The sequence below is a fragment of the Rattus norvegicus genome, chromosome 3, assembly GCF_021556685.1.
Source record: "Rattus norvegicus strain SHRSP/BbbUtx chromosome 3, alternate assembly SHRSP_T2T, whole genome shotgun sequence".
Lineage (NCBI taxonomy): Eukaryota > Metazoa > Chordata > Mammalia > Rodentia > Muridae > Rattus > Rattus norvegicus.
In genome coordinates, this window is record NC_141536.1 from 108,446,208 (window position 1) to 108,472,772 (window position 26,565).

Below are 26,565 nucleotides of genomic sequence, written 5' to 3' on the forward strand. Positions count from 1 at the left end.
AGCATATTGTAAAGTTCAGTTATTTTCGGAGCATAAGAAATTTAGGAGCCTTAAGAAATCTTGGGCTATCATTATAATTGTGTAGAATAACCACATCAGCACTTTAAAAGCATTGTCAATCACTCTACGATGTTAATTGTATTTTGTCTCTTCAGTATATGAAAAACAGGAGAAAGTATGTATTTCATTTAAAATGAAAAGCAGAATAATTATGCTCAATGAATTTTTTTCCTGTTATATCTTAAGGAAGAGAGAGAAAATCCTTCAAAACGGAGTAGAATTGAACGAGATATAGATAATAATTTAATCACATCAACACCAAGAACTGGAGAAAAGCCTGACAAACAGTTGTCTCGAGTAAGACGGAAAAGTCCAGTCAATGGAGGTTTGTTTATGTTTTGATGCTATCTTATCTTTAACTGCAAGCAGAAGTCCCTCCTCACCTGCCATGGCCTATGGGAGATACTGAAGAGGGGCCCTACCCCCTCAGAGGAGAAGGGAGGGGGAGTGGGGGAAGAATTATGGGAGGGAGTGACTGGGGGGGGGGGCGTGTAGGGGATGTAACGTGAATAAGTAAAAAAGGTAAAATTTAAAAAAAAACAAAACTGCTTTGAGGCTGGGCTTCATAGGCCAGTGTCTGCATTCAAGAGGCAGAGGAAAGTATCAAGTGAAACTAAAAATTATTTTCCTAAAATTTTTTACTTTTATGAATTAAAACAAGTACAAGGAGAAAAGCAGATTTACATTATTTATTACCCAGTGTAAATGGACTGGGGCTAGGACTATGCCTCATTGGTAGTGTATCGGCATAGCACGCTCAGTTTCCAACACCAGAAAAGATAAATGGGTCAACATTTTGACAATTTAGTTGAAATATGTATACAACTTTGTTTATGGATCAAGTTATTTATTTACTTGTCATTCTTAGAGGTAGATATCAGGAAAAGTTTGAAATAAGCAATACCTTGTATCTGTGTGTTAGAATTGGTAACTTGTTTGCTTACTTACATGCATTTTCCTTATTTTCTGTTGTTCTGTGCTGATTTGAAACCTCTCCAGTTATTTAACTTTAGATGTAAATCAACATTGAAAAAACTCAGTGAATGTTAGCATTTATAAACATTGTAAATACATTAAGATAATTAGATGTATAAGACATTTGCTCCCCCCAAAGAAAAAGAAAAAAATTTGCCCCAGGATTCCCTTGCTAAGCATTCATGAACATTAAGTCTACACAAAATATTTTGAGAGGAAAGAATATTTAAAATGATTTATAGCACACACCTGAAATGCAATGTTTGCTAGACATTCCTTATCTTTTCTTTTTCTTTCATAGAAGCTGGTAGTTATGAAATGACAAATCAACATATAAAACAAAATGGAAAATTAGAAGATAATCCTTGTTCAGGTAGTCCTCCAAGGACTACATTGTTGGGGACCATATTTTCGCCAGTCTTCAACTTTTTTTCACCAGCAAATAAAAATGGTAAGTAAAACCCATTTTTTTAGACAGTTAAACATTAACTAAAATTACAGTTTTTCTAGTTTGTAAAGATCTTTTTGAGCTGGGCATAGTGGGACATCTCTTGAGTTTGAAGTCAACCTGGTCTACACAAAGAACCATATCTTGAAAAAAGAACCCTAACCCCCCCACCCCCAAAAAAAGACCTTTTGGTTTTACTGGCATACTTTGTCAGAGAGGAGAAAGGTGAGCATTAAAAAGACACACTTGGCTGAGCCTGTAGCACTTGAATTTGGAAGCTTAATACCATTGAGTTGAAAGGCGGCAGTAAGTGTAGAGGTCTGAGGATTTTAATGTGAAAGAAAAACCAAGGATGTCACAAAATCAAGTGTGTCCTTTTGTCTAAGAACAAGAAAGGTCTGGTAGTAAGAGATTGAAGAGAAGTGTGAAAACTAAGAGGCTGTTGACCAAGCTGGAGTCAGAAGAACAGGCAGAGGTAGGGAGCTCCCACAGAAGCACCATAGAGACATTTTTTCCTGGGGCTGGAAGGAAGAAGTTGCTGGCAAAGCATTGCCCTCCACTACATGGCAAACCAGGAGCTGTGTGTTAGACTTATGTAATTAAGAGTGTGTTGGCAACAGTTTACGTTAGATGGACGCAAAGAACCACATAGGCTAAAAGCATTAAGCTCAAAAGTAGTAGTGCTTTTGCCTTTATTCCTTGTTTTGCCTATTAGTGAAAAATCAGTTAACTGGTAGCAGTGGAGATAAGTGTATATTAGAGTTGGGAGGATAAAAATGTTGGGGGTTGGGTATCAGGTAAAGACATACTCTTTTAGGAGAGGGCTTAATATTAAAGCACTAAGGGGAGAGTAGTATTGTATAAGGAAATTGAGAGTACTGGAAGTTGACTTTGTTATTTTTGTTTAAAATTATACTTGAAGGGAGAATGAAATAGTATTTCATAGTGGGAGAAGAATTGGGTAATTCTTTATTCTGTGTTACTTAAATGGAAGCTTATTGAGAAATTAATCATGTCTTAACAGTTACTATTATGTTTTTTAAAAATGATTTAACCTTGGGTCTTTTAGTAAAAAGATTCTGATGGTTAGGAGAACATCTAGCCTGTTCTTGGATAACTTCTCTGGTTGGAAATTGTAGTTGCCATCATGCTCGAAGGCTTAGCTTAGTGTATTTGAACTGGAAGATAGAGAGCTGTTTGGTGATAATGTTTATCAAATGACTTACATCTAGTACTTTAATGGAAAGTTCTGAGTTGTAGTTATTTGACTTAGGAGGTGTTCGCAGACTATTTAAGAACTTAATGAAAACTCTGTTCATAAATTATATGCAGCTAGGCCTAGTGGCACAGACTGTCTATAGTTCCCAGCTATTGGGGAGGCTCAGGCAGGAGGATTGGATAAATTTTCAAGCCCTGACTGAACTACTTAGTGATACCATGCCTTAAAAGTTGAGTAGAGATTGAGGGTACAACTCAGTGGCAGAGGGCTTGCCTAGTATGTGTGAATCTCTAGGTTCAATGCCTACTACTAAAAGACAAAATATCTTAATCTCCATTGTTTAGCTTTTTATAGATAATTTCAAATAATAGTACCCTCCAAACGGAGGTTTTGTATGAGTAATCTAAAAAAAATAAATCATAATGTTGTTTGCATTTAGCTTTTTTAATATTTGATTGGAAGTGATTCATGGTTTGTTGGTAAACAATTCCAGGAACGTCAGGTTCAGATTCCCCAGGACAGGCTGTGGAAGCTGAGGAGATAGTGAAACAACTTGACATGGAACAGGTGGATGAAATCACTACCAGTACTACGTCAGCTAATGGAGCGGCCTACTCAAATCAAGCAGTTCAAGTGAGGCCATCACTCAATAATGGTTTGGAAGAAGCAGAAGAAACAGTTACTCGGGATATCCCACCCCTTACAGGTGAAGAAAATATTCCCTTAACAGATCTTATAGTTATAAAAACACAGTGTTCAATATTTTTTAAGTGGACAGATTGAATGCTTAAGTTTTTCTTACTTGAAGTTAAAAGGAGACTGAGCAAGATTTGTCCCTGAATCCTGTCATCATATGCAATAGCCTTAGACATTTTAAGATTAAAGTGGCTGTAGAGAGAGGCAGTCTCGTACCTTTAGAACGGTCTGATTCATTAGTGGAGACACTCTTGCCCAGACGAGATTCTTTCACTAGCCCAAGCTCGGCAGCTTATCTTAGGTCTTCACAACGTTCTAACTGCTACATTCCTGCACTAGTTGACATCAAGGTGTGTACACAGGTCTGAATTTATTATTTCTAAGTACTGTGGTACATGATCATAAAAAGTACGGGATCACGGGCTGGAGAGATGGCTCAGTGGTTAAGAGCACCCGACTGCTCTTCCAGAGGTCATGAGTTCAATTCCTAGCAACCACACATGGTGGCTCACAACCATCTGTAAAGAGATCCGATGCCCTCTTCTGGTGTATCTGAAGATAATACTTATATATAATATATATATAATATAATATATAATAAATGAATAAATCTTTTTTAAAAAAGTACAAGATCTAATTGTGTTCAGCCATTTTTCTTTATTTTTGAGACAGGGTTTCATTATGTAGCTCCAGCTGTCCTATGTAGATCAAGCTGGCTTTAAACTCAGAGATCTGCTTGCCTCTGCCTCCTGAGTGAGTGCTGGAATTAAAGGCATGTGCTACCATGTCTTCTGTGTTCAGATGTTTAAAAAGAATGATGGGACTGAGGACGTGGCTTGTTTGGTAGAGGGCCTTGTTAGCACGATGCTATGGATTCCATCTCCATTGCTAAGTACTAAATAAAATGGGTATAACTGAAATGTCTATAAAGTACAACCTAGTAATACTAGTGTAAGGTAAAAAAACAGAAAAAGAGGAAAGATATGCTTTAAATTGATAAATTAAAAGTAGCATCCCCCAAACTCTTACTAAGATTATTGAGATTATTAAGATTATTTTTTTATTATTATTGGATTAACAAGTGAGTCATTAATATTGGGAACAGAAGCAGGGTCTATAGACTAGGCTGGCCTCTAACTCAGATAATGCTTTGTCTCTTGAGTACTAGGATCAAAGGCATGCACCATCATGCTTAGCCTGAGGCTAGGCTTAAACATAAAATCCTCCTGCCTCAGCTTCTTATGGTTTATTACTACTACTCCTAGTTACAGTGGTTTTTGGGATTATTTGACACAGATGACTAAGATAGCTCCTTGACTATGAACTTTCTATGATTGAATTAAAGAGCTAACTATATAGAACAATTTAATAGTGTAGTAGCAAATGCACATTGTGGGTATTCTGGATGTTATGAAAAGACCGACAAAAGGTGACATTCATCTCTTATCAGAGACAGAGGCAGATGGATCTCTATTTTGGGTTCAAGGTCAGCCAGGACCACAGAGAGACTTTGTTTCAAAGTCAGAATAAATAAAGTATATAAATAAGTAGAGAGGTCAGTATTGTTAATAGAAAGTGATTAGGAATGGTAAAAATGCTACTTCTTATTACTTAAAGTTCTTTTGGGGGGGGGTGGGTGCACTTTGAAGACATGATTTCTCTGTGTAGCCCTAATATCCTGAAACTTACTTTGTACCCCAGGCTGGCCTCAAACTCACAGAAACTTGTCTGCCTCTGTTTCTGAAGAGGCAGGACTTGAGCCAGAGGAATTAAAGTCCATCCTGGGTAACATAGCTATACTCTCCATCTCAAAAAATAAACAGCTGAAGGGAGATAAATAGCTGGGCTTAGTGACATCTCTACAGCCCTACCACTTAGACATTTGTCTCATTTAGACATTACTTGTTTACCTTGCACGCACTTTTGCCCTCTTCTTTGGAATAAGCTAAAATTACCATTGTAGAAAATTCTCATTTTAATATATCTGAAATAGATTGTCTCATGGGACACAGAATATGGAATTGCTTCTGGATTGTTTTGAGGTAGCAAAGTTTTCTAAGTCACTGATTTCTACACACACCTTATAAAGCATTTTCATTATTTTTATTTTGTATTATGTGTATTTGTTTCACCTGCATGTATGTCTTTGCACTGTTTGTAGTTACTGGTTTCTTCAAAGCCAGAAGAGGGCATCAAACCCCCTGGAGCTGGAGTTAGAATATAAACCACATGGGAGCTGAAAACTGACTCCAGGTCCTTGCTTTTTTGCAAGAGCAGCTAGTGCTGTTAACTGCTGAGCCATCTCTCTAGCTTCCAAGTTTTTCTTTTTTATGATCATTAAAAAAAAAAAAAACAAAGCTTGAACAAATGTACATATATTTTCTTGGGCTCTTCCTTGTGCTTAGGTTTCCTTTCCTATATTTCCTGTTCTATCCTATTTGCTTCCTTCTCCCTTCCCATTTACCTTCCTTCTTTTTTTTTTTTTTTTTTTTTTTTTTTTTTTTTTTTTTTTTTTTTTTTTTTCTTTTTTTCGGAGCTGGGGACGACGGAACCCAGGGCCTTGTGCTTGCTAGGCAAGCGCCCTACCACTGAGCTAAATCCCCAACCCCTTACCTTCCTTCTTTTAGATTTACGTGATATCAGAAAAATTACGTATGTTGCCAACATGTGAAAGATCAAAAGTTTGAGGCCAGCTTGATTTAATAGTGAAGATTGTTGTCTTATACAATAAGAGCTATTAGGGCTGAAGAGATGACTGAGTCATTTGTTGGTTAGAGACACTTCCTTCTCTTATAGAGGACCCTGGGTTCAGGTTTACAAACATTTGTAGCTCCAGTTCTAGGGGATCAAACAGTGTCTGATCCGGTCATTACGTGGTGCACATACATACATGCAGACAAAACAGCCATACATATAAAGTAAAATAAATCTAAGCAAGAAAGAAAAGGCAGGGATGGTGGCGCATTCCTATAACTGCAGCACTTGGGAAGCTGAAGCAAGAGAATTAGCAATTTGAGGCCATCCTAGACTATATAGTGAGTTCAGAGCTGATCTGGTCTACCTAGTGAGACATTGTTTCAAAATAACAAAAACAAGACAGTAACATTCTATCTACATACAGACACAAATGGGGAGACGAGGTGTGTGCTATGTGATGTTTTATTCACATGTACATTTTATAATATTTAAATTAGGCTAAACCTGCCGTATTTTTTTTTTCTAGCTTTTTGATATAGTACGTTTTTGTATCTGCAGTCCTGGTCCAATAGCACATGAGAGCTTCTTGCTTGAAACTGTGCCTGGTGATCAGCCTCTCGTGGCAGCCATATGCTGAGCTTATGTGCTCTTTTTATCTGGCTCGTTTTACTTAACATAATGCTCAAGTTGCATCTCTGTTCAGGATTAGTGGACTGATTAAGGAGTGCTTATGGGGTCTAGATTTTACAACTGTATTACTGACTACATATAAGTAACAGCTCTCTGTCTTACTACTAGCACATGTAAATACTGTCCATTTAGAAACTGATTGCTCTGGCTTGTTTTTTATTGCTGTATAAAAAGCAACTTAGGGGCCAGGCAGGTGTAGTGGCACAGGCTTTAATTCAAGGATAGCCAGGACTATAGAGAGACCCTGTCTCCAAAAAAAAAAAAAAAAAAAAAAAAAAACCTTAAAAATAAAACAAAAGCCAACTCACAGCAGAAACTGAAGCAGAGGCTGCACAGGAACTTTGTTATTATTTCTCCTTGGTTTTTTGGTTTGTTTTGCTTGTATTAACCAGGACCACTTTCTCAAGAGCGGCACCACCCATAGTACATAGTACATACTTGTACACCAACAGTTAATCAAGAAAATTCCCACAGACTTGCCTGTGGGCCAGTCTGATAGAGTCATTTTCTTAACTGAGGTTCCCCTTCTAAAAGAACACTAGCTCTTAATAAAAACCTAACTAGCACACTATTTTTTTTGTTGTTGTTTTTATTGCTGAATATTATCTTCTATTAATAGTAGATTTCTTCTTAGTTCTTCTTAGTTCATAGATCGACATCCTAATTTACTAGCCATGTTGTAGTTAGGCATGTTACCCATAGCAGTAATTTTCTTTGGATGTAGTCATTTGTTTTACTAAATTTGCTGTAAAGATAGGTCATTAATCTAAAATACAGAAAGCTCCTTGTAGAAACAATAAAAATGTGTATTTTGTGACAGATGACTGAAAGTAACCTTTTTTTGCCTCTTATTAAATAGCACCAGTAGCTCCCGAGAGTGGTTACTCATCAGCTCATGCAGAGGCCACCTATGAGGAAGACTGGGAAGTATTTGACCCGTGAGTTGTTTCCTGGTTATCAATTTTTTTCTTCAAAAATTTTCAGTTTTCATAATAAAATTGGAAATATTTGTCTAGCAGAAGATCTTACTTTGGATATTGAGTTTCAACTTTTTCAAGTCAGCAGCACATAACAGGAGACTGTCATGATGTTGGACACTGGACCTCATCTCATTCATCTGGGCATTCCTAAGGGCAGACAACCAGTATGCATTGTTAACTTAGGCTTTATATTTTTTCAATACATGTTTGCTAGTCTAGGAACATTAGATGCATTTTTTGTAGGATACTCCAGCCTGGAAGTGGGAGATAATCTCATGAATAGAGACATCTGTTTTACAAAGAGCTTGTGACCTTGAGCAGTGGGTATTAGTACTTCATGAGTTTTTTGGAAACACTAATCTATGTACTTTCCTTACATGTTTTCTAAATTAGTTTACTCGGTTAAGTGTTGAATTATTTATGGCTTCATTGCTGTGACCAAATACCTCAGGAAGGGTTTTTTGGTTTGCATCCAAACTTGAGGATGAGTCCAGCATAGTGGGGATGTGGCAGTGAGACCATGCTAATTGTATCAGGCAATTGGAGGCTGCCTATTACAGTGTATTTACAGTCAGAAAGCAGAGAGAAGGGAAGACTCTGGCTAGCTTTCACCTTTGATATTTATTCAGTTGGGACCCTGGCCCATAGTTAAATATCTTTGGAAACACCCTTAAGACACACACAGAATTCTAGTTTTCTAGGTGATCCTGTTAGATTGTTGCAAAAATAATTACATCCTTAGCATGGTTGAAATAAATCTTTTGGTATGGAATATATAAATGAGGAAATACTGTACATCATTTCAATGACAGTTCTTACATTTTTTTCTTTTGCTAATACTTATTGCTTAAGTTATGCTTTTTGTTTATTTTTAGATAGGATCTCACAGTGTAGCTCTGGCTGGCCTGGAACTCAAAATGTACACCAGGGTGGCTTCAAATTAACAAGTGCTGGGGTCAAAGGTGTGAGCCGCTCACTATTCCCAGCCCTTGATGTTTATTTTATATTACAGAGGTGATAACAAAACAGAAAGCAAACTCAAGCCATTTTCTCATTTGAGTTGAAAATGTGTTGTAAAACACGACACACTGACAACATCAATAGTAAATTATGTTGGAACTTGAAGGGGAAGAGGGAGTGACTGGCTAGCAAAAGATGACAATAACCAAGTTGAGAACTGTCATTGCCATTGGTCCTCTTACAACTATATAGGAAGTTACTAAGTAACTCAGTATGTACTCAGCAGTCATAATAGAAATAAATCAGAAAAGTTAAAAGGCTTGATAAGTGTTTGCCTTATGAGCTAATGGCAAAGAAAAAAAATATGTCATTTTGGACTTCCTTATTCTAAGCATCAAAGAACTTTTTTTTCTTTCTTTTTTTCGGAGCTGAGGACCGAACCCAGGGCCTTGCACTTTCTTTTTTTTTTTTAATTTTATTTATTTTATTTATATGAGTATACTATAGGTATCTTCATACATACCAGAAGAGGACATCAGATTCATTACAGATGGCTGTGAGCCACCATGTGGTTGCTGGGATTTGAACTCAGGACCTCTGGAAGAGCAGTCAGTGCTCTTAACCGCTGAGCCATTTCTCCAGCCCAGCCTTGTGCTTTCTAGGCAAGTGCTCTACCTACCACTGAGCTAAAAAAAAAACCCCAAAAACTTTTCTTAATCAGTTGTGACATGCAAAGAAATACTGATTACCAACCACAATATAGAGGATCAACTCATGATCTTGAAAAGAAGGTTCCAGAGCACTTCTCAAAGCCAAACATGCATTTAATAAAGGTCACATGGTCATCTCAGTGCCAAATATGTAGTGAAAAGAGGTTACATAGTCAGTGTTTTGTGTTTTGCTACCAGTATGATCCAAACAGATGTCTGAATCTAGACCCAAAGCATACGTCTGTGCTCTCAGTCTAGAAGATGGGCTGAGACAGCATAGTAATTCAGAAGGTGTTTTTGTTTTTTTTTTCAGGGAAACCATTTATACTACTATCAGCATGCAAAAAATACTATCTAAGAATTCACTGGGTTCTGAGGCCTGGAGTTTTACACTATAGCACTGGTTTTCAACCTTCCTAATGCTGTGACCCTTTAATATAGTTTCTCATGTTGTAGTGACTTCCAACTATAAATTTATCTTCATTGCTACTTTATAATTTTCTACTGTTATGAATCATAACATAAATATCTGACATGTAGGGTATCTGATATGAAAGACTCCTTTTATTCCAAAGGGGTCATGACCCACAGGTTGAGAACAGCTACACTACAGGAATAAGCACACTTTACTTTTTATAGGTGAAAATGGGTTAATTCTTCCAGTTAGGATTAATGAAGATGTGTTTGAGTCTAGTTATGATTTAAAATTCAGTCTGGCATAGCACTTCCTTTTGTGCCAATTTAATAAAATCCAGTGAGGTAGATATAAAAGACTAGCCATCACAAACCTGCTTTATTCTGTTCTTGAAGGATTAAACCCAAAGCCTTGCACATTCTAGGCAAGTTCTCTATAGCTAAACATATGATAAGCTAATTAAAATTTAGAATTTAGTACTATTTTATATATATATGAAACATAGAAATGTTGAAATTTTTTTAAAATTTGATTTATAGCTATTATTTCATCAAACATGTTCCGCCTCTGACAGAAGAACAACTAAATAGGAAACCTGCTCTTCCTCTGAAAACGAGAAGCACACCGGAGTTCTCCCTGGTCTTAGATCTGGTGAGTGGCATCTTTACTAGCATAAAGAATAAGGGCTAAAGTTCAGACTACAAATGAATAGGCAGTCATACCTACATTCTGAGGATGCTTTTATTTAGGCACCCTAACATTAGACTAGTTTGTTTGAGACGGGCACATTTTGAAAATAAATAAGACTTTTTACTTTTGCATTTAAATGAATGTTTTTCTTTACATTCTCGAGACCCACATTTTTTTGCTAACCCATTTTGGTATGTGTGTGTGTTTTTTTTTTAATTTTATTTTGATTTTATATTTTGAGATGTTGGGTGGATACAGGGTCTTACTATGCATATACTACATTATATCTTTTGCCTAAAAAGTTGTATTTATTTTTATATTTTGCCTACAATAGAAACAGTTCCCTGGAACTGGAGTTAATGGATGGTTGTAACTGAACCCAGATCATCTGTAAGAGCAACAGATTTTCTTAGTTACTGAATATCTCTCCAGCACCATAAAGCTCCTGTGATTTGATTGTATTGGAATTTAGATTTCCTTTTGTTTTTAGAATCTTGTCTTTCTGATCAAATACAATTTGACTTCAGTAAGTTAACATAAGAACATGTCCTTTTCTACCCGTTCCCCACTTAAGACAAGGTCTCATATAGCCAGGGCCAGCCTCAAATTGTACTTGTAGCTTGAACTTGTGAACCTGCTATTTTCACTTTCCACGTACTGGGATCTAAGGTGTGCTGTGTATGTAACACCATGCAGTGTTTGGTATTAAGGAATAAACCGAGGGCATTTTACATGCTAAAGCCCTTCACCAGCTGAGCTCTATTCCTAGCCCTATTTTTCTGTTTATTTTTCAATGTATTTAATTACCAATTAACTTTTTTAAATAGTTGATTTTTTCCCCACCTTGATGTGATTTAAAATTTATATATTACACACCTGGTATGGGGCGTGATTTTATATGCTTTGTAGCCTGAACTATGGAAGCGGCTGAGACTGAGACACAAGAATAGCTTGTGAAGGTTTGGGCCCAGGCCAGGCAATTTAGCAAGACTTCTGTCTGAAAAAAATTTACATTTTATAAATGTAAAGTAAAGTAAAAAAGAACTTTGAATTGATTATCCTATCTTTTGCTAACCCATTTTGGTATGTGTGTGTTTGTATACCACATTTACTATTTGCTTATAGTTTTCTGATACCATCAAAAGGTATATCTGATGCACTGTGCTGGAAAACATTTTATTGCTAGTGTCTCATGAATAGAAATGTGATTTAATCCTCAAGAAATTTATTTTAAAGAAAAGCCAGTTCTTTTGCTTTTTTTGTTTCCTTGGTTGTTTTTTTGAGATAGGGTTTCGCTGTGTAGCCCTGGCTGTCCTGGAACTTACTCTGTAGACCAGGCTAGCTTTGAACTCAGGGATCCACCCTGCCTCTGCCTCTCAAGTGCTGGGATTAAAGTCATGTGCCACTCACCAAACGATTTTTAATTAGTGCATGATATTTATGTTTTTATACTTCATAGCCTTTATAATTCAGAGATGTAAAAGAAAACAAAAATCCTAAAATATTTTAAGAGAAGAAGAAAAAAGTTAAAATTGGTCATGACTAGTTCAGGAAGAAGAAATGGAAGGAGAAATTAGAGATTTTGCTACATTTGAGATTTAGGACTTGGTGTAGTTATAATGAAATTTAGCCATATTTTGATTGGAAGGTGAAGGTTTAATGCGGAGGGAGAAAGAAGTGTCTGAGAACAAATAGTTTATTGAAGTAGGTGAAGAATTTTTATACCTTAAGATGCTAGGAGTCTTTGAAAATGCAGTTTTATTTGCTCTTGCTATATATAAACATATACCTACAAGTATGTGATAGTTGCGCGAGTGTGCGCACACGCACACACACACACACACACTTTTGCCTTTGTTACAGGTCTCGCTGTGTAACCTATGTTGGCCTTGAACCCTTATTCCTCTTTTAGCCTTATAAGTACTAAGATATCTTGACTTTCATTCTAAGGGTGTGATATTTAAGACAAGATCTTGCTGTGTAGCACAAGTTAGCCCAACGTTTGCTTTATAGACCAAGCTGATCTCAAACCTTCAATTTATTGCACTCCTCCTACCTCAGCCTTCCAAGTGCTTGAGATCATATGCCACCGCACCTGGCTTCTTATTTTGGTAGTGTTAGCAGGGAGCCCAGTATGTTATATTAGCACTTACTCAGCAGTTGGAAGGCTGAGGCAAGTAGAGTTAAGGCTGACTGTATAGAGTGGCTAACTACATAGAGAAAAAAGAAGAGGTTGGGGAATATATAGTTCAGTGGTGGTAGCAAAGTTGCTTAGCATGTGCAAGGCACTGCCCCTGTGCCCCAAATACATACCTCACACATACCCACATATACACATGTTTATTTAGAGACTTAGCAAGGAAGAAAGGAAGGAAGGAAGAAAGCCAGCCAGCCAGCCAGCCAGCCAAGCGTGGTGGTGAATACTTTTAATTCTGGTGCTCAGGAGGCAGATGTGGGCAGATGTCTTGAGGCCAGCCTGGTCTCCAGAGTGAGTTCTAGGACAGCCAGGGCTATACCAAGAAACTGTCTCAAAACAACAGCAACAACAACAAATAAAACAAAACAAAAAAAAAAAAAACCAGCATCTAGTAATGTGGAATTATAAGATATGGACATTCATTTCTCATTTTAATTGATCTTGTTTTTTGAAATAGGGTTTCTTTGTGAAGCCCTTGCTTCCTAGATTTTGTCTGCCCCTGCTTGCTAAGTGCCAGGATTAAGGGTGTGTACCAACATAATCCAACAATTTTAATAAGCCCTTTGAAAAATTTGAGGGTGGTTACTGGCAGCACATTTTACTTTTGAGATAGCCTAAGCTGTCCTTGGATTGATTATGTAGCCAAAGATGACCTGGTTTTCCTTCCTCTCCTTCCTAAGTGCTAAGAATAATAGACACATGCCACCTTACCTGGTTAATGTGGTACTGGGAGTCAATTCGAGAGCTTGATTCTTCCAACTCACCTATATCCTCTGTCCTTTTTAACATTTAGGTTTTGAGAAATGTATTGACTTAACATTTTTCTTGAACTGCTTTCTTATTTTTCTTATTCTTGATAAGAAATCAGGATCTGTTATTCAAATATGGTAAGTTTTCATTGGGTATTTAGTTGATGAAGTATACTCCGGTATAAATAACATCTAATCCTAAATTAAAATTCTTTTTCATAGAAAGTTTGAAAGTGAGTTATATGAGAAATCAAGTAATTAGATTATAAGCTTTCATGAGCTAATGGCAAGGAAATGTAGTTAGTATATATGCTGATTGTGGTGACATGTGGTTCTTTAACCTCAGCACTCAGGAGATATGAGGACTGAATCATGAATTTGAGGTCAGCCTGGACTATGGAGTGAGACTGTCTTTAGAAAACTAAATAAGAAGTTAAATTACAAGAGGAGTAACATGTTCTTTAACAAAAAGTTAAAACTGCATAACTCAGGCAGTGGTTTTAGACTGGAGCCTGCTTTAGAAGAAGCTGAGAAGCTTATCACAGCGCAGAGCATAGCCCACTGAGTGTGACTCCTCAGAGATAGAGCTACGCTTCTGGAGGCTCCGATGCTGCTCCTGCTCTAAGAAGTGTATGAGAGCTACCGGAACTCTGTCCTACTCTGCTGTATCACATACAACATAAATGCCAAAGAGTGATGGTACATCCATCAAACTGTTGTTTGAAGTTTCTGTTAATGTTTTGTTTTTCTTTGCATTTGTTTTAAGGATGAAACGCTAGTGCACTGCAGTCTGAATGAGCTGGAAGATGCAGCACTAACTTTTCCAGTCCTTTTCCAAGATGTCATTTATCAGGTAATTAAGACATTTTAAGCCTAATTTTTAAAACTGTTAGGTGACATTCTGAGTGAAGAAAAATTTTTGTGATGTTCAGTGTGTCTTTCTGTAGATTTATTAGTAGTTTTATCAATATTTTAGTGGTTTATTAACACAGAATCATTATGCTAGATAGTTAACGTGAAACATTACTTTGTAATAAAAAAATACTAACTTTTCTGCCTTGTGATCTCTACTAGTTTTCATAATCTTTGCCAGCAGATGGAGGCAAGGAACACTGATACAGATCCCCGGGAACAACTTGCCAGGTTGATAACCTGGGGGTTTTTTGTCTTTATTTTTTTCCCATAATTCCAATTAATAAATTCACTCCTTGTTGGTCATTTTTACTTGCTACAGTAATGTTATCTGTAAAATTACAATTCAGTATACCTAATTTATTTAATCACAGATCTCAGGACCTCTGCAGTCACTGCTGTACATTAGGTACGAGCATTTTTCTCATCTTTGGTGGACAGGTTACAGGGCAAAATATAAATGATGCTAAGAGTTTGCTGGGGATTATCTTTTGGCCATACTTTCATTAGAATTTTCTCATCCGAGGATTGGCATAACTAAGAAATGAGTATACTTTAAGAACTGCAGAAGCCTTTTGTGTGTTTGCGTTTGTAAACATACACATAACCCTTACAAACATAAGCTGCTGAAAGATTGGAAAAAGTCAAAAATTTCTTGTTAAGAGGAAGCAACCCCAGGGGTTAATAAAGCTGCAGCATTTGCTATGTGGGTAATGCCCAAGTCCCTGGTTTGTATGTGCTCTTGGTGGGCAAGGAGAAAGTGTTTTTTGTTTTTTTTTGTTTTTTTTTTGTTTTTTTTTTTTTTTTTGTTAAGTAGATTTCAGCTGTCTTGCAGGAATTAGAAGATTTTAGAGTTAAATAGTTGTTTCAGGGCTACTTTGCCAAGTACTTTATGTAGTCATGAATCATGAGAATTCATTTTACTAGTGATTTTCATTTTAATTTAATCTAGATGGGTATTATAATATCTGAATAGTATCTCCTTTTAAAGTGTTGCTAGTCCTGATACATTATTCAGGGAAGAGGAAAAGATACATAAAATAAAATTTTAAGATTTTCTTACTTTGAATTGTTCTTTGGTTTCTGAGTGAGCTATTCCCTGCCAGATAGATTGCTTATCTTTAATCCACTTAAAGGACAGGAGTCTGAAGTCCAACGTAAGAAATATAGCAATGACTTAGTGCTCTGTTTTCAGTGTAGTAGCCTTGTTGTTTATTCTTTATAGTTTGGTTTTTATTTTTCATTTTTGAATGACTTTGAAAACTGGTTTTAGGCCTTTGAGTTTCAAAAGGAAAGCTTATTTGGGAATTCTTAAATTTCTCAATTTGAAATTTATGACTTCTTACAGATGACTTCTGGGTTGTTTTGTGTGTAGTTTTGTTGGTGGTGGTTTTAGTTTAGGATTGGTTTTTCTTTTGCTTTTTTTTTTTTGTTTGTTAGTTTTTTGTTTTTGTTTTTTGAGTAGTGAAATAAATGTGGGAAATAGATTGATTTGGCTCTTTTCAGTATGGATATATTATATTGAAATTTTTCTTATTGCTTCCACCATTTCTGCTTTTTCTTTTAAACGTGGACCTGGATAATTATCTTTGTTTGAATAAAAGGCTTAGAAAGCTATACAGAATATATTATATCTACTTTTACAGAATTCCAAAAACTTCCTTTTCACATATTTGAGTTGCACTTTCTGAAAGTGAACAAAAAGTAACCCAGCTATTTAAATAGCAGTGAGCAGGAAGGTTGAGTTTAGAAGCTGTTGAGATGATTGCAGTTTTAGTATTATGGTTAATTTACTTTATGAAGGACATAATTCCCTCAACTAGACTTGTAAAGATTGTCCATAGTTAATAAATGGGTAACTTCCCTTGGATTTGTGTTTGACATTTTAAAAACGGAGAGATCTTTGGTTTAGGACTCCCCTCAGTTTTTTCAGACCAGCAAGCTCCCTTTAAACAGGGAATGATGTCTTTTAAACTTTCAGTGGTGTTGTCTCCATCTACTGGCAAAGAAGAATATACACAAGGGTCTGGGATGAGCTAAGAGATTTTGGAGAAACCACATTATTAGGTAAGATGTAACTTAACATATCTAACCACTGTAATGTAATATGGCTCATTTAGAGGTAGAAACCCATAAAATATTGTATACACTCTTATTTTAAAATAATTTGTTGAGGTGAAATTTACATAGCACATCCATGGCGCTTACTTATCTATATGTTCTTAAATATATCTGTTCTGTAGCATCCCATTCTCGTGTGTGCGTATGTGTGTCTGTGAGTATGTGTGTCAGTGAGTGTATAAGAATTAGCTTCTTGCTGTGGATCAAGGCAAGATAAGTATCCTCTTTTGGGGTTTACTTTTAGTTTGTGTTTAGCCTGTAAAGGTTCATCTATATCTAATTTCAATTCTACCTTTTATTTTTCTTTCACTTCAAAACAGTTTCAAGTTTTAGATTTTATGTTAAATCTACATTAATAATTATCTAAATTAGGAGTTTTAGATTTTATGGCTATTGTTGCAACCACTTTTTCTGCTGTTCCAACCTGAAACAAACCATCCATGCAAAGGAGATGAGCAGAAGTGGTGGCCTACACCTGTAATCCAGCACTGCAGTCCCAGTACAGGGGGGGCTGTGGCAGGAAGATCACTGGTTTGAGGCCAGAGTGGGCTACATAGTGAGACCCTGTCTCAAAATTATTCAAAAATATGGTTGTGTTCGAATAAAATTTAATATTTTAAAAAGTAAGTGGTAGGCTATAATTGGCTAACAGGCCCTAATTTGCTGACCTATGATCTAATAATTATGAGAGTATATACTATAAATTTATAAACTTAAATTCTTAGGGGGAAGTAATCCAATATTCGTTGGAATTCTTATTTTTATAATGAAAATTTGATAATGATCGAGTAATAGGCTTTCTTAAGATTGAGGGAATTTCCAGGTAGTTACTATACTTTAGTTTACCATACCTCATAATATGTACTCTTCTTACTTTGGTGAATAGGGGTTAGTTTAGATAATACTGCCCTTAGAATTTTCAGACAGACGAATTGTTCAAGTCTAAATTTAGTATTTACATGTCTATTTCTTATGGAGAAATAACAAAAGGTCCATCTCAAAGGTGACCAGTTACTCCTGATGATAGATGAAGTAGACAGACTCGTTTGTGTATATAAGAAATATGAAAGAACTGACTTGAAAGTGAGGGTTTTAGACTCATAAAAGGTACAGATTATTTGAATTGCTGTACTTTTTAATAAATACACATTTTTCCTAAAAAAAAAAAAAGATTGTTGCATAATGATTGAGAATTTGTTCATAAAATGGTAGAGATGCATTTAATTTGGAAAAAACAGGTGCATGATCACTCCCAATGCACGTTTAAACTTGTAGTTAGTTTAATATTGACACATTGTCAGGAAATCCATCTCATGGTGTTACTCAGTTAAGAGGTCTCCACTGTATTTAGTTTCTGTTCCTGCAGATCCACCAATTCAAGACTCTAGGTCATCTCACTCCCTCTTCCATCCAGAAGATGACTGCTATCCACAAGCAGAACTGAATCAAAAGACATTTTTCACTTAGCTCTTGAGCTGAAACACCTCCTCAATGACCTTCCTCTGTCTCCATCAAGAACTGGAGCTCAGTTTTTTGAAGATGTAATAGAGCTACTCAGCCCAAATGTGGCTGATTGAAGACAAAGAAGATACCTCATATGTCTCACCACAGTGCATCAAACGCAACTGTGTTGTCCATCTCCTCATTCTGTACAGTAAGGCAGGGGCATCTGATTTTTTGACTGTATTCACCATTCAGACTTTAGCCAGTGAGTGGCTTTCTGAGGATCAGTAAAATCAACAAACTTTGGGTCAGCTGTCCAGAAATCAGACTATGGTAAGCACTCAAGGAGCTAGGATGCTGTAGGGAGCTTCTTGTAAAGGATGCTTTCTTTCATTGGTAGAAGTTGCTTTTATGGGGAAAGTTGGGGGGAAGAGGCCAATAGAGAACCCAATGGTTAGCAAAATTCAGCCTCTTCTTACTTTGTTTTCTTGGACATCATATAGCTCAGGATATTTTTCACACCACAAAGAGAGAATTAGAAGTTATGGCTTCTAACTCTTCCTAGAAAAACCAGCTTTACTTTTGTTACATGAAGAGAAAAATATATATAAGTGAAAAATTCTGTTGTAAATACCAGACTACATTTTTTCTTTTATAAAATTTATAAATTCTGACTTCATAATTAAAGAGTTATTTTGTTGCTGAGTTTTATAAACTTAATTTTGTTGTATATAAGTGTGTATATTTGTACATAATTATGCCTGTATATAATATTTGAGGTTATTAATATTTAATATTGATGTCACTTTTAACTAGGAGAGAATAGTATGTGAATAGTAATTTACTTTACAAAGTGTTAAAAACAATATCAGAATAATTTTAAACTTTCCCATCCTTCTCATTAAGTAATCATTGGCACTATGTTTTCATTATAATTATTAGTAATATTTAAATTTAAAATGATAGAAATTAAACTTACAATTTTCTCCTTATCAAAAATTAGAAAATATATTTCATTGGTAATTCTTGAAGTATCTCTTTCAAATTAGGAATGATTCATTGAAAAAAACTCAGATTGTATAGCCAGACAGGTGAAAGGTACAGGCCTGTTGTTGAAGCCTAGAAGGCTGAGCAGGGAGAATGTGGAATCAAGGTTTGCTTGGGCTATAGAATAGTGGGGAGGAGCAGATGGACTGTACATAGAACGTTCTTACTTAGCAGCTGACAGTTGATTACAGTGTCCACTAAGTTGAAGCGTCCACTATCTTTAGATTTTTTTTTTTTAAGATTTATTCATTTATTATATATAAGTACACTGTAACTGTCTTCCGATACACCAGAAGAGGGCATCGGATCTCTTTACAGATGGTTGTGAGCCACCATGTGGTTGCTGGGAATTGAACTCATGACCTCTGGAAGAGCAGTCGGGTGCTCTTAACTGCTGAGCCATCTCTCCAGCCCTCTTTAGAGTTTTTAAAAGTGATTTTATTTAACTTTATGTATTTTTGAGATAAGGTCTCACTGTGGAGCCCAAGCTGGCCTAGAACTCATAATCCCTCAGTTTGATTGCTAGAATGATTTGTTATTGTTGATGTTATTACTACTACAGCTGCTGCTATTGGAGACAGTCTCACTGTAAAACCCTGACTGGTCTAGAATGTGCCCTTGTAGATCAGGGTGGTCTTAATAGCACAAATATCCACCTGTCTCTGCCTCTGGAATGCTGGGATTAAAGGCTTGAGCCACCATTCTGGTATATACTAGAGTGTTTTTTTAAAGGCAACATTTTTTAACATGGCTACTTACTTTCTTTTTGCTCTTAAAATAATTGCAGTTTCTCTTAATATGTCATTAAAAGTTTTATTTATGTATTATATACTTAAATTTATGTACAAATAAATGGCCATTTTTCCATAATAAACATTTATGTTTCATTGACAATTTAATCATGTACACGAATACATTAAACTTCAATTTATCCTATTTGAATCCCTTTTCAGATTGAATTCTATTTCCATAGTTAAGGAGAAACTGATTGATGTTTCAACCCTTCCCTGTACATCCCTATATTTATTCCTTCTACAAATACTTTGTCTGCATGCATCTCACTAGAACTGGGTGAAGCAAATGATGATGTGGGTTTTGAAGTTGAGCCCTCCATGGCTCCTACTAGAGTAGTCTTCTATCCTGGGAGAAGATTTGGCCTTTGTTTCTGTGTTTGATACTAATGCTAAGAAAACATTAGTGGAATCAATAGTATTTCTCTTTTAAGAGACTGGGTTCTCTTAAAAGAACTGTATGTTCTCTTTAGAATTTTGGTTGTTCATTTCTGCCCCATTTAATAATATTGGCTACTGGTGACTGGTTACTTTTAAATAAAGAGGTAGGTAATAATAGTTAACAGCTTTTATCACTTCAAATGTGTGGCCACAATTCCAAATGCTTTATGTGTATTATCTAACCTTTATAACATTGGGATCCATTTATAGATGAGGAAACTATGTATCTGTTCATTGTAGAACCTTTTCCCCAGATAATGACAGCATTTAATTCTTCAAAAACTTCAGCGTCATTTGTTTTCTGCTACCCAAGTGCAGAGATCGCATGTGTAGAGATGACATGGACAACTATACTTGTCTCCAGTTATTAAATAAGAAGTATTCGCTAATTATCTCTTATTTTTGATACATTAAGTCATAATGTAGCTTAGACTGATATTAAACTCAACGAAATCCTGTGCTTCCACCTCTAGAGTAGTGGGGTTAAAGGCCTGTGTCTCCAGTGAGTTCTAATGTATGTTTCTTTCGGTGCTGTTAACGGACCCCAGGGCCTGTGTAAGCGGAGCACACATGTAAACCTAGACCAAATAATCCCACCTTATAAAGTTACTATTTATAAAAATTAAAATTATATATCAATAAGTTTAAAGGGTATTCTTAAAAATATACTGAAGACTTTTTTTTTTTTTTTTTTTTTTTTTTTTTTTTTTTTTTTTTTGAGACTGGGTTTCTCTGTGTAGCCCTGGACATCCTAGAACTTGCTCTGTAAACCAGGTTGACCTCAAATTCAGAGATGAGCCTGCCTCTGCCTCCCAAGTGTAATTAAAGGTGTGTGCCACCATGGCCAGTGAAAGGTTTTTTTTGTTTGTTTGTTTGTTTTAAATGTTAGTATCATAGTGTCTGTGCTTAAAACTCATGTAAAGTTTTTCTTTTAAGAAGATTCTTGGTCCTGTTAAGAGATGAAAGTTTGATAAACAAATATAAATAAGTTAAATTTGAACTTATCTAGAGTTAACAATTTTTAAGTAGTTTTCGAAGCAATTGACTTTTACTATGACTCTGTTCGTATATTTTAGAGCCATGTACATATAGTTAGGGAGTTTTCATGGACATGATACCAAGGAAGATGCAGAAAACAAGCTATTATTCATTGTCAAGTGCTGTTAATGTAGTATACTATTTTCTTATGTAATTCTTCTATATAAAATTTAAATTTTAGTAAGACAAGTTTCTAATAAAGTCTAATGGTTTTTGTTATTGGTGTTTTGTTGTTTTCTAGGTTTTCTTTGTGTAGCCCTGGCTGTCCTATGCAGACCAGGCTGGCCTCGAACTCACTAAGATCTGCCTGCCTCTGCCTCCTGAGTGGTGTGACTAGAAGCATACACTCGCACCACTACCACCCAGCAGATTCTAATGTTTCTAATATTTAGAAATTTGGCATAATATTCACAAATGCTCACTTTTGAGTGATTGTCATTCTTACAGATAATTACTTTTTACTACCAGTAGGCATTATTTTTTTTTTCCAAAATACATGTGGTTTGTTGTGAAGAGATTTAAATTAAGTAGCATTGCTGTAGGTTTGCAAGAAAAGAAAAGTAGAGTGAACTCATTCTTTTGGTCTTTGTGAGTTTGCAGATAGGTTTGGTTGGGCATGGTTGCTTACTCACACTTGTAACATCAGCATTGAGAAGGCTGGGGCAGGAAAGATTACCCCCTGTATCCAGCCATCTTGGCTACATAGTAAGTTCTAGACTGGTCTGGGCTGCACAGTAAGACTCTGTCTCAACATAAAACAAAAAGCTCTGAGTCTGAAGGAGGATAGTTGGTAGAAAATGAGGACTGGATACTTTAGAATGGAATCCTTTATGAGACTGAAGTTTGGAAACGGAAAAGAGCTAATGGTTACTTGAGGAATCAGGTTTGAAGCATTTAAAATGATGCACATGTCTATCTGTGTGACCTGATATAAATAAATAACAAGAATTGAACTTTTAAATGTTAAGGACTAAACTTTTGAGGCCAACAAGATAGCTCAGCAGGAAAAGACTTGTCACAAACCCTGACAATCTGGGTTTGATCGCTGGGCCAAAAAAGTGGATTTTTGAAAGTTGTCCTTTGACCAGTGGTGTGGCATGTACACACCTTGCCTCCAGCAAATAGATCTAATAAACAAGTGAGACTATATTATACATACTTTCAATTCCTTTAGAACAGAACTTAGGCCTTGCTGACTGTCATATTCCTGCTCACGTTTAATAACAAAGGCAGTTTTGGGTTTGTATCTCATCTCTACTATTTTTGCTTATGATTGTGTCTGTGTCACATGGTACAGCTAGCTCCCTATGGTCTTATTGAAGACCTGACCCTTATTTTTTTTTTTTTCTAGTATGTTTTCCCCATCAACCACTGTGTTATCTGTCTTCCAACCTTTCTGTGATACCTTTCTGATAAAGTGGTGAATCTGTTCTGCAGATAGGAACCTTGATGGGCAACTCTTCTTACTCGTTATGTTCTCGGGTGAAGGAAACACTAGCAGTGTACTTTCCCATCTTTAGTGCTACTTTTCATTCTGAAAGCAGTGTCAGATTCTAAGATGTATGTTTTAGTTAAAGATAATAATAGCATGATAACAAACATATATGTATAATGCAATTACGGTTTAATCTAATCTGGAGTCATTGGAAAATGTCACTTTTTGTGATTTTCTTTGTTGCATGCTTTCCCTGTTTTACCATAAAACATTCCCAGAACTGGCATTTTTGTCACAGAAACATTTTTATGTAGATGACAGAATTGAAATTGAAAACTAAGCCTGCATTAAATGTATACTCAGCACAGGCTTGTACTATGTCACAGTCTAGTTAACTCAGTTTAATGAATGCTTGCTTGCATGCTTGTTTGTTTGTTTATGGTATCTGAAAGCAATACCCACCTTTCAGGGGAGTACAAAACTTATAAAATTTAGTGACCAAGTAAATATAAATGGCAGACTGGGAAGTGTAGTTTGAGTGATTACTTATGGCTTACATTTGTGTGCTTTTTCTGAATATTGCAGAGTACAAGAGCAACAGTGTTAAGAAAAAAACTGGATAATATATAGCCGGGTGGTGGCACACACTTTTAATCCCAGGATTCACATCTCTTGAGTTTCAGGCCAGCCTGATCTACAGTGCAAGTTCCAGGGTAGCCAGGACAACACAGAGAAACTTTGTCTCAGTCCGCATATTTTTTTAATATATCCTGAGCAGTGGCTTTGAGAAGTGTTGCTTTGTGTACTTACAATCTTAGTTGTTATCAAACCTGCCCTTCTACACTAAAGGGCGTGCTGTATTTAAACTCACCAATCCAGATACTACCTTCTTGACTATTCCTTATCTTAATATAAAAATTAGATAGCAGTGCTTTCAAGAGGTGTTTGTTTAAAGAAATTCTGAGTACTTGCTGAGGAAGGTCATTGAGACAGGTCAGCTTAGAACTGGACACACAACCTGCATAATGATTGGATGGATGCTACCTGGTTGGAAGATGGAGATGATTTGGTGGATCAAAATCTATAATGAGGGAAATCTTCTATTTTTAGTTGAAATGTTTTTTGAAATTACATTCCAGTGAAGTTCTGTTGTATTTGGTATTAAAAATAAAACAATAATTACTATCTCTCTAAAAGACTGTCTTAAGTGCTTTTGGTACATGAAATATATTTGTTTTGAGTAGTACTCAGTAAATATTTCTATTGCTTTAAAATAGGAACTTTTAAATTATAATACAATCCAAAATTAGAGCACAATATCTTAAGATGTTTTTTATTTTATGTTTATTTGCTGAAAAGTGTCTTTGCGTTTCTTCAGGTTTATGTGAGATTAAGACCATTCTTCAGGGAATTCCTGGAGCGAATGTCTCAGATGTATGAGGTAAATTTGCTTAGACTATTTACCTGTGTAATTTATTTTATTCAATATAGTACCCATATTTAGATCATGTATAATTGATTACTTCTTTTCCCTGAATTTGTAGATCATTCTTTTTACTGCTTCTAAGAAGGTGTATGCAGACAAGTTACTGAACATACTAGACCCTAAAAAGCAACTGGTCAGGTAAATTTAATTAAGAAATAGTAGAAATGTCTGTCACTCATCTATGCAATTACCTTGGTTCTATTTAATTTTAATGGCCATTTTCGGCTGACTACTATCTATAGAGATTTATTGTGTCAAATGGTAAATGAGTTGTTTTAAGTCCCAGAACTCTTTAAGAGTTCCTAATTATGTAACCTCAGACAGACATTCCTTAAAGGATTCCAAAGTCAAATATATTTATTCACTGTTAAATCTATATTTTCATTTCTTTGGGAATTCCAGGGATGGGGATGGGAGCAGGGTGGAGGTGGTGGAAATTTTCACTGTGACCTTGTTTCCCATGTCTGTGAGATAATGCTGTTGTACTGCTTTTGTAATGGCATAGAAAAGTAAAAGTATCATAGAAAAGATTTAATAGCAGATTTACCTCCTCCCGTGTAAAGAAAATGATACGTGCATCTAGCTGGAAATTAAAATTTGCTTAATCATTCAGGTTATTCTAATCTGGACTCTGTTCCTTGTGTATGCTATTAACTAGCAGATGGAGTGTGTTCCTGGTTAGCAGGATGCCTTGGGAATTTTGAAAATCAATTCCATTTTTTCTGTCACCTGAAGAGAGAGTACTTTGCTCTGAGGTTCAGGAGTGAGGCTGACTAAGTGATCAAGAGTAGAGAAAGGGGACGTAAGAAGCTTGCAGCAGCTATTAAGTGGAGCATTGATTCTTGAGTGTCTCCCATATTGTGTTAGTTATAAATCTTTTTTTTTTTTTTCTTTTCTTTTTTTCGGAGCTGGGGACCGAACCCAGGGCCTTTCGCTTGCTAGGCAAGCGCTCTACCACTGAGCTAAATCCCCAACCCCGTTAGTTATAAATCTTAAATCTTGTTACTACTGTTATATTTTATTCCCAGGTATGGTGGCACAAGCTGGCAGATCTCTTGAGTTTTACGCCAGCTTCAGTTGTACAGTAGTAAGACATGGTCTGAACAAACTCAAAACAACTTTTGAGCGATTGCAAATATATTAAAACCGTTTTTCCCCGTGAGCACTTACTTAGTTTTTTAAACTTTGATCTTTAAATTAAAAATTAAAGATTTTTAATTTTTTCTATTTACTGAAGTATACCGTAATAAATGTTCACTGTATCTAACATTGATAAAAGTATATAAATTTACATTTTGCTTTGAAAGATGTCTGTTTACTATTTATTATTCTAGCAAAAGTTGTGAACAGAACGGTCCTGATACTTTTGCAGCTTTCCTTTTTCTGGGGAATAATCATGATTTTACACTGTGCTATAATACCTAGATTTATTCTATTAAACTGGATTTTGAAAAAGTTAAGAAGAACAAAAAATGAACAGATTGGAATTGGTTGAATTCCAGGACAGATAGGGCAACAACCCTGTCTTGAAAAATCAAAAATAGGAAAGAGAGAAAACGTGGGGGATGAATAAATCAGTTATTTCTTTAGTGACTAGTGGCTGAGACTTCTTTGTCATTGCCACTCAGGCTGGATTTTTAAAATGAGTTGGGCGTGCTTCTTAAGTGTTGAACTTGGACAGAATGGTGGGTAGAAAATACTTTTTTCCCCTCCTGTTTATCAAAGAATTACTCTGTAGCCCTAGCTGGCCTCAAATTCAGAGATCCACCTGCTTCTGCCTCCTGAGTGCTAGAAACAAAAGGGTGCACTACCACTCCTAGCTGAAAAGATTCCTTTTTAGAAATTATAAAACTAAAAGAACAGAGATGAGTAGTATATTGCTCATAAAGATTTGCTTAGGATTAGGAAGCAAGATGAACTCAAAGAAAAGGCATGGCATTTCAAGGTAAAAGACGTATAAATCAATTATCAGTAATATTTAGAGGATGATATATGGTTATAAATGCAGATTATATAATTAGTATATATGACTTTACAACTTTTAATAGCTTTTAAAATGACAGAATTTTCTATTTAGTTCGTAAGATTGGTTATTAGTTTATCTTTATAATACTTAAACCTGTTTTTTGATGTTGTTTTGGTTTGGTTTCATTTTTCAAGCCAAGGTTTCTCTGTGTAGCTCTAGCTGTTCTGGAACTCATTCCGTAGACCTGCCTGTCTCTGCCTTCTGAGTGCTGGGATTAAAAGAATGCACCACCACTGCCTGGCAACTGTCACCATTCTTTTGAAGCCCCTCCCCCTTCTCCCTCTTTCCTTTTCTCTCTTGTAATCTGTCTCTCATTCTTCCTGACACACACACAAAATT

General features: G+C 35.9%; 1 protein-coding gene across 21 annotated transcripts in view; it reads left to right on the forward strand.

The window, feature by feature from the left end:
• The window catches only part of Ctdspl2 (CTD small phosphatase like 2), a 55,782-nt gene that overhangs the window by 20,176 nt on the left and 9,041 nt on the right, over positions 1-26,565 (forward strand). For 2 of the 21 annotated variants that reach the window (XR_015682934.1, XR_015682937.1), the window contains exons 3-12: positions 247-385; positions 1,337-1,486; positions 3,196-3,408; positions 7,645-7,723; positions 10,390-10,501; positions 14,253-14,339; positions 16,380-16,465; positions 17,871-18,295; positions 24,093-24,155; positions 24,259-24,338. Coding sequence is in view for 5 of the 21 variants with exons in the window: in NM_001409574.3 (NP_001396503.1) it covers positions 247-385; positions 1,337-1,486; positions 3,196-3,408; positions 7,645-7,723; positions 10,390-10,501; positions 14,253-14,339; positions 24,093-24,155; positions 24,259-24,338 (923 nt within the window). In the remaining 16 variants the exon portion in view is untranslated. 21 annotated transcript variants of the gene reach the window in all.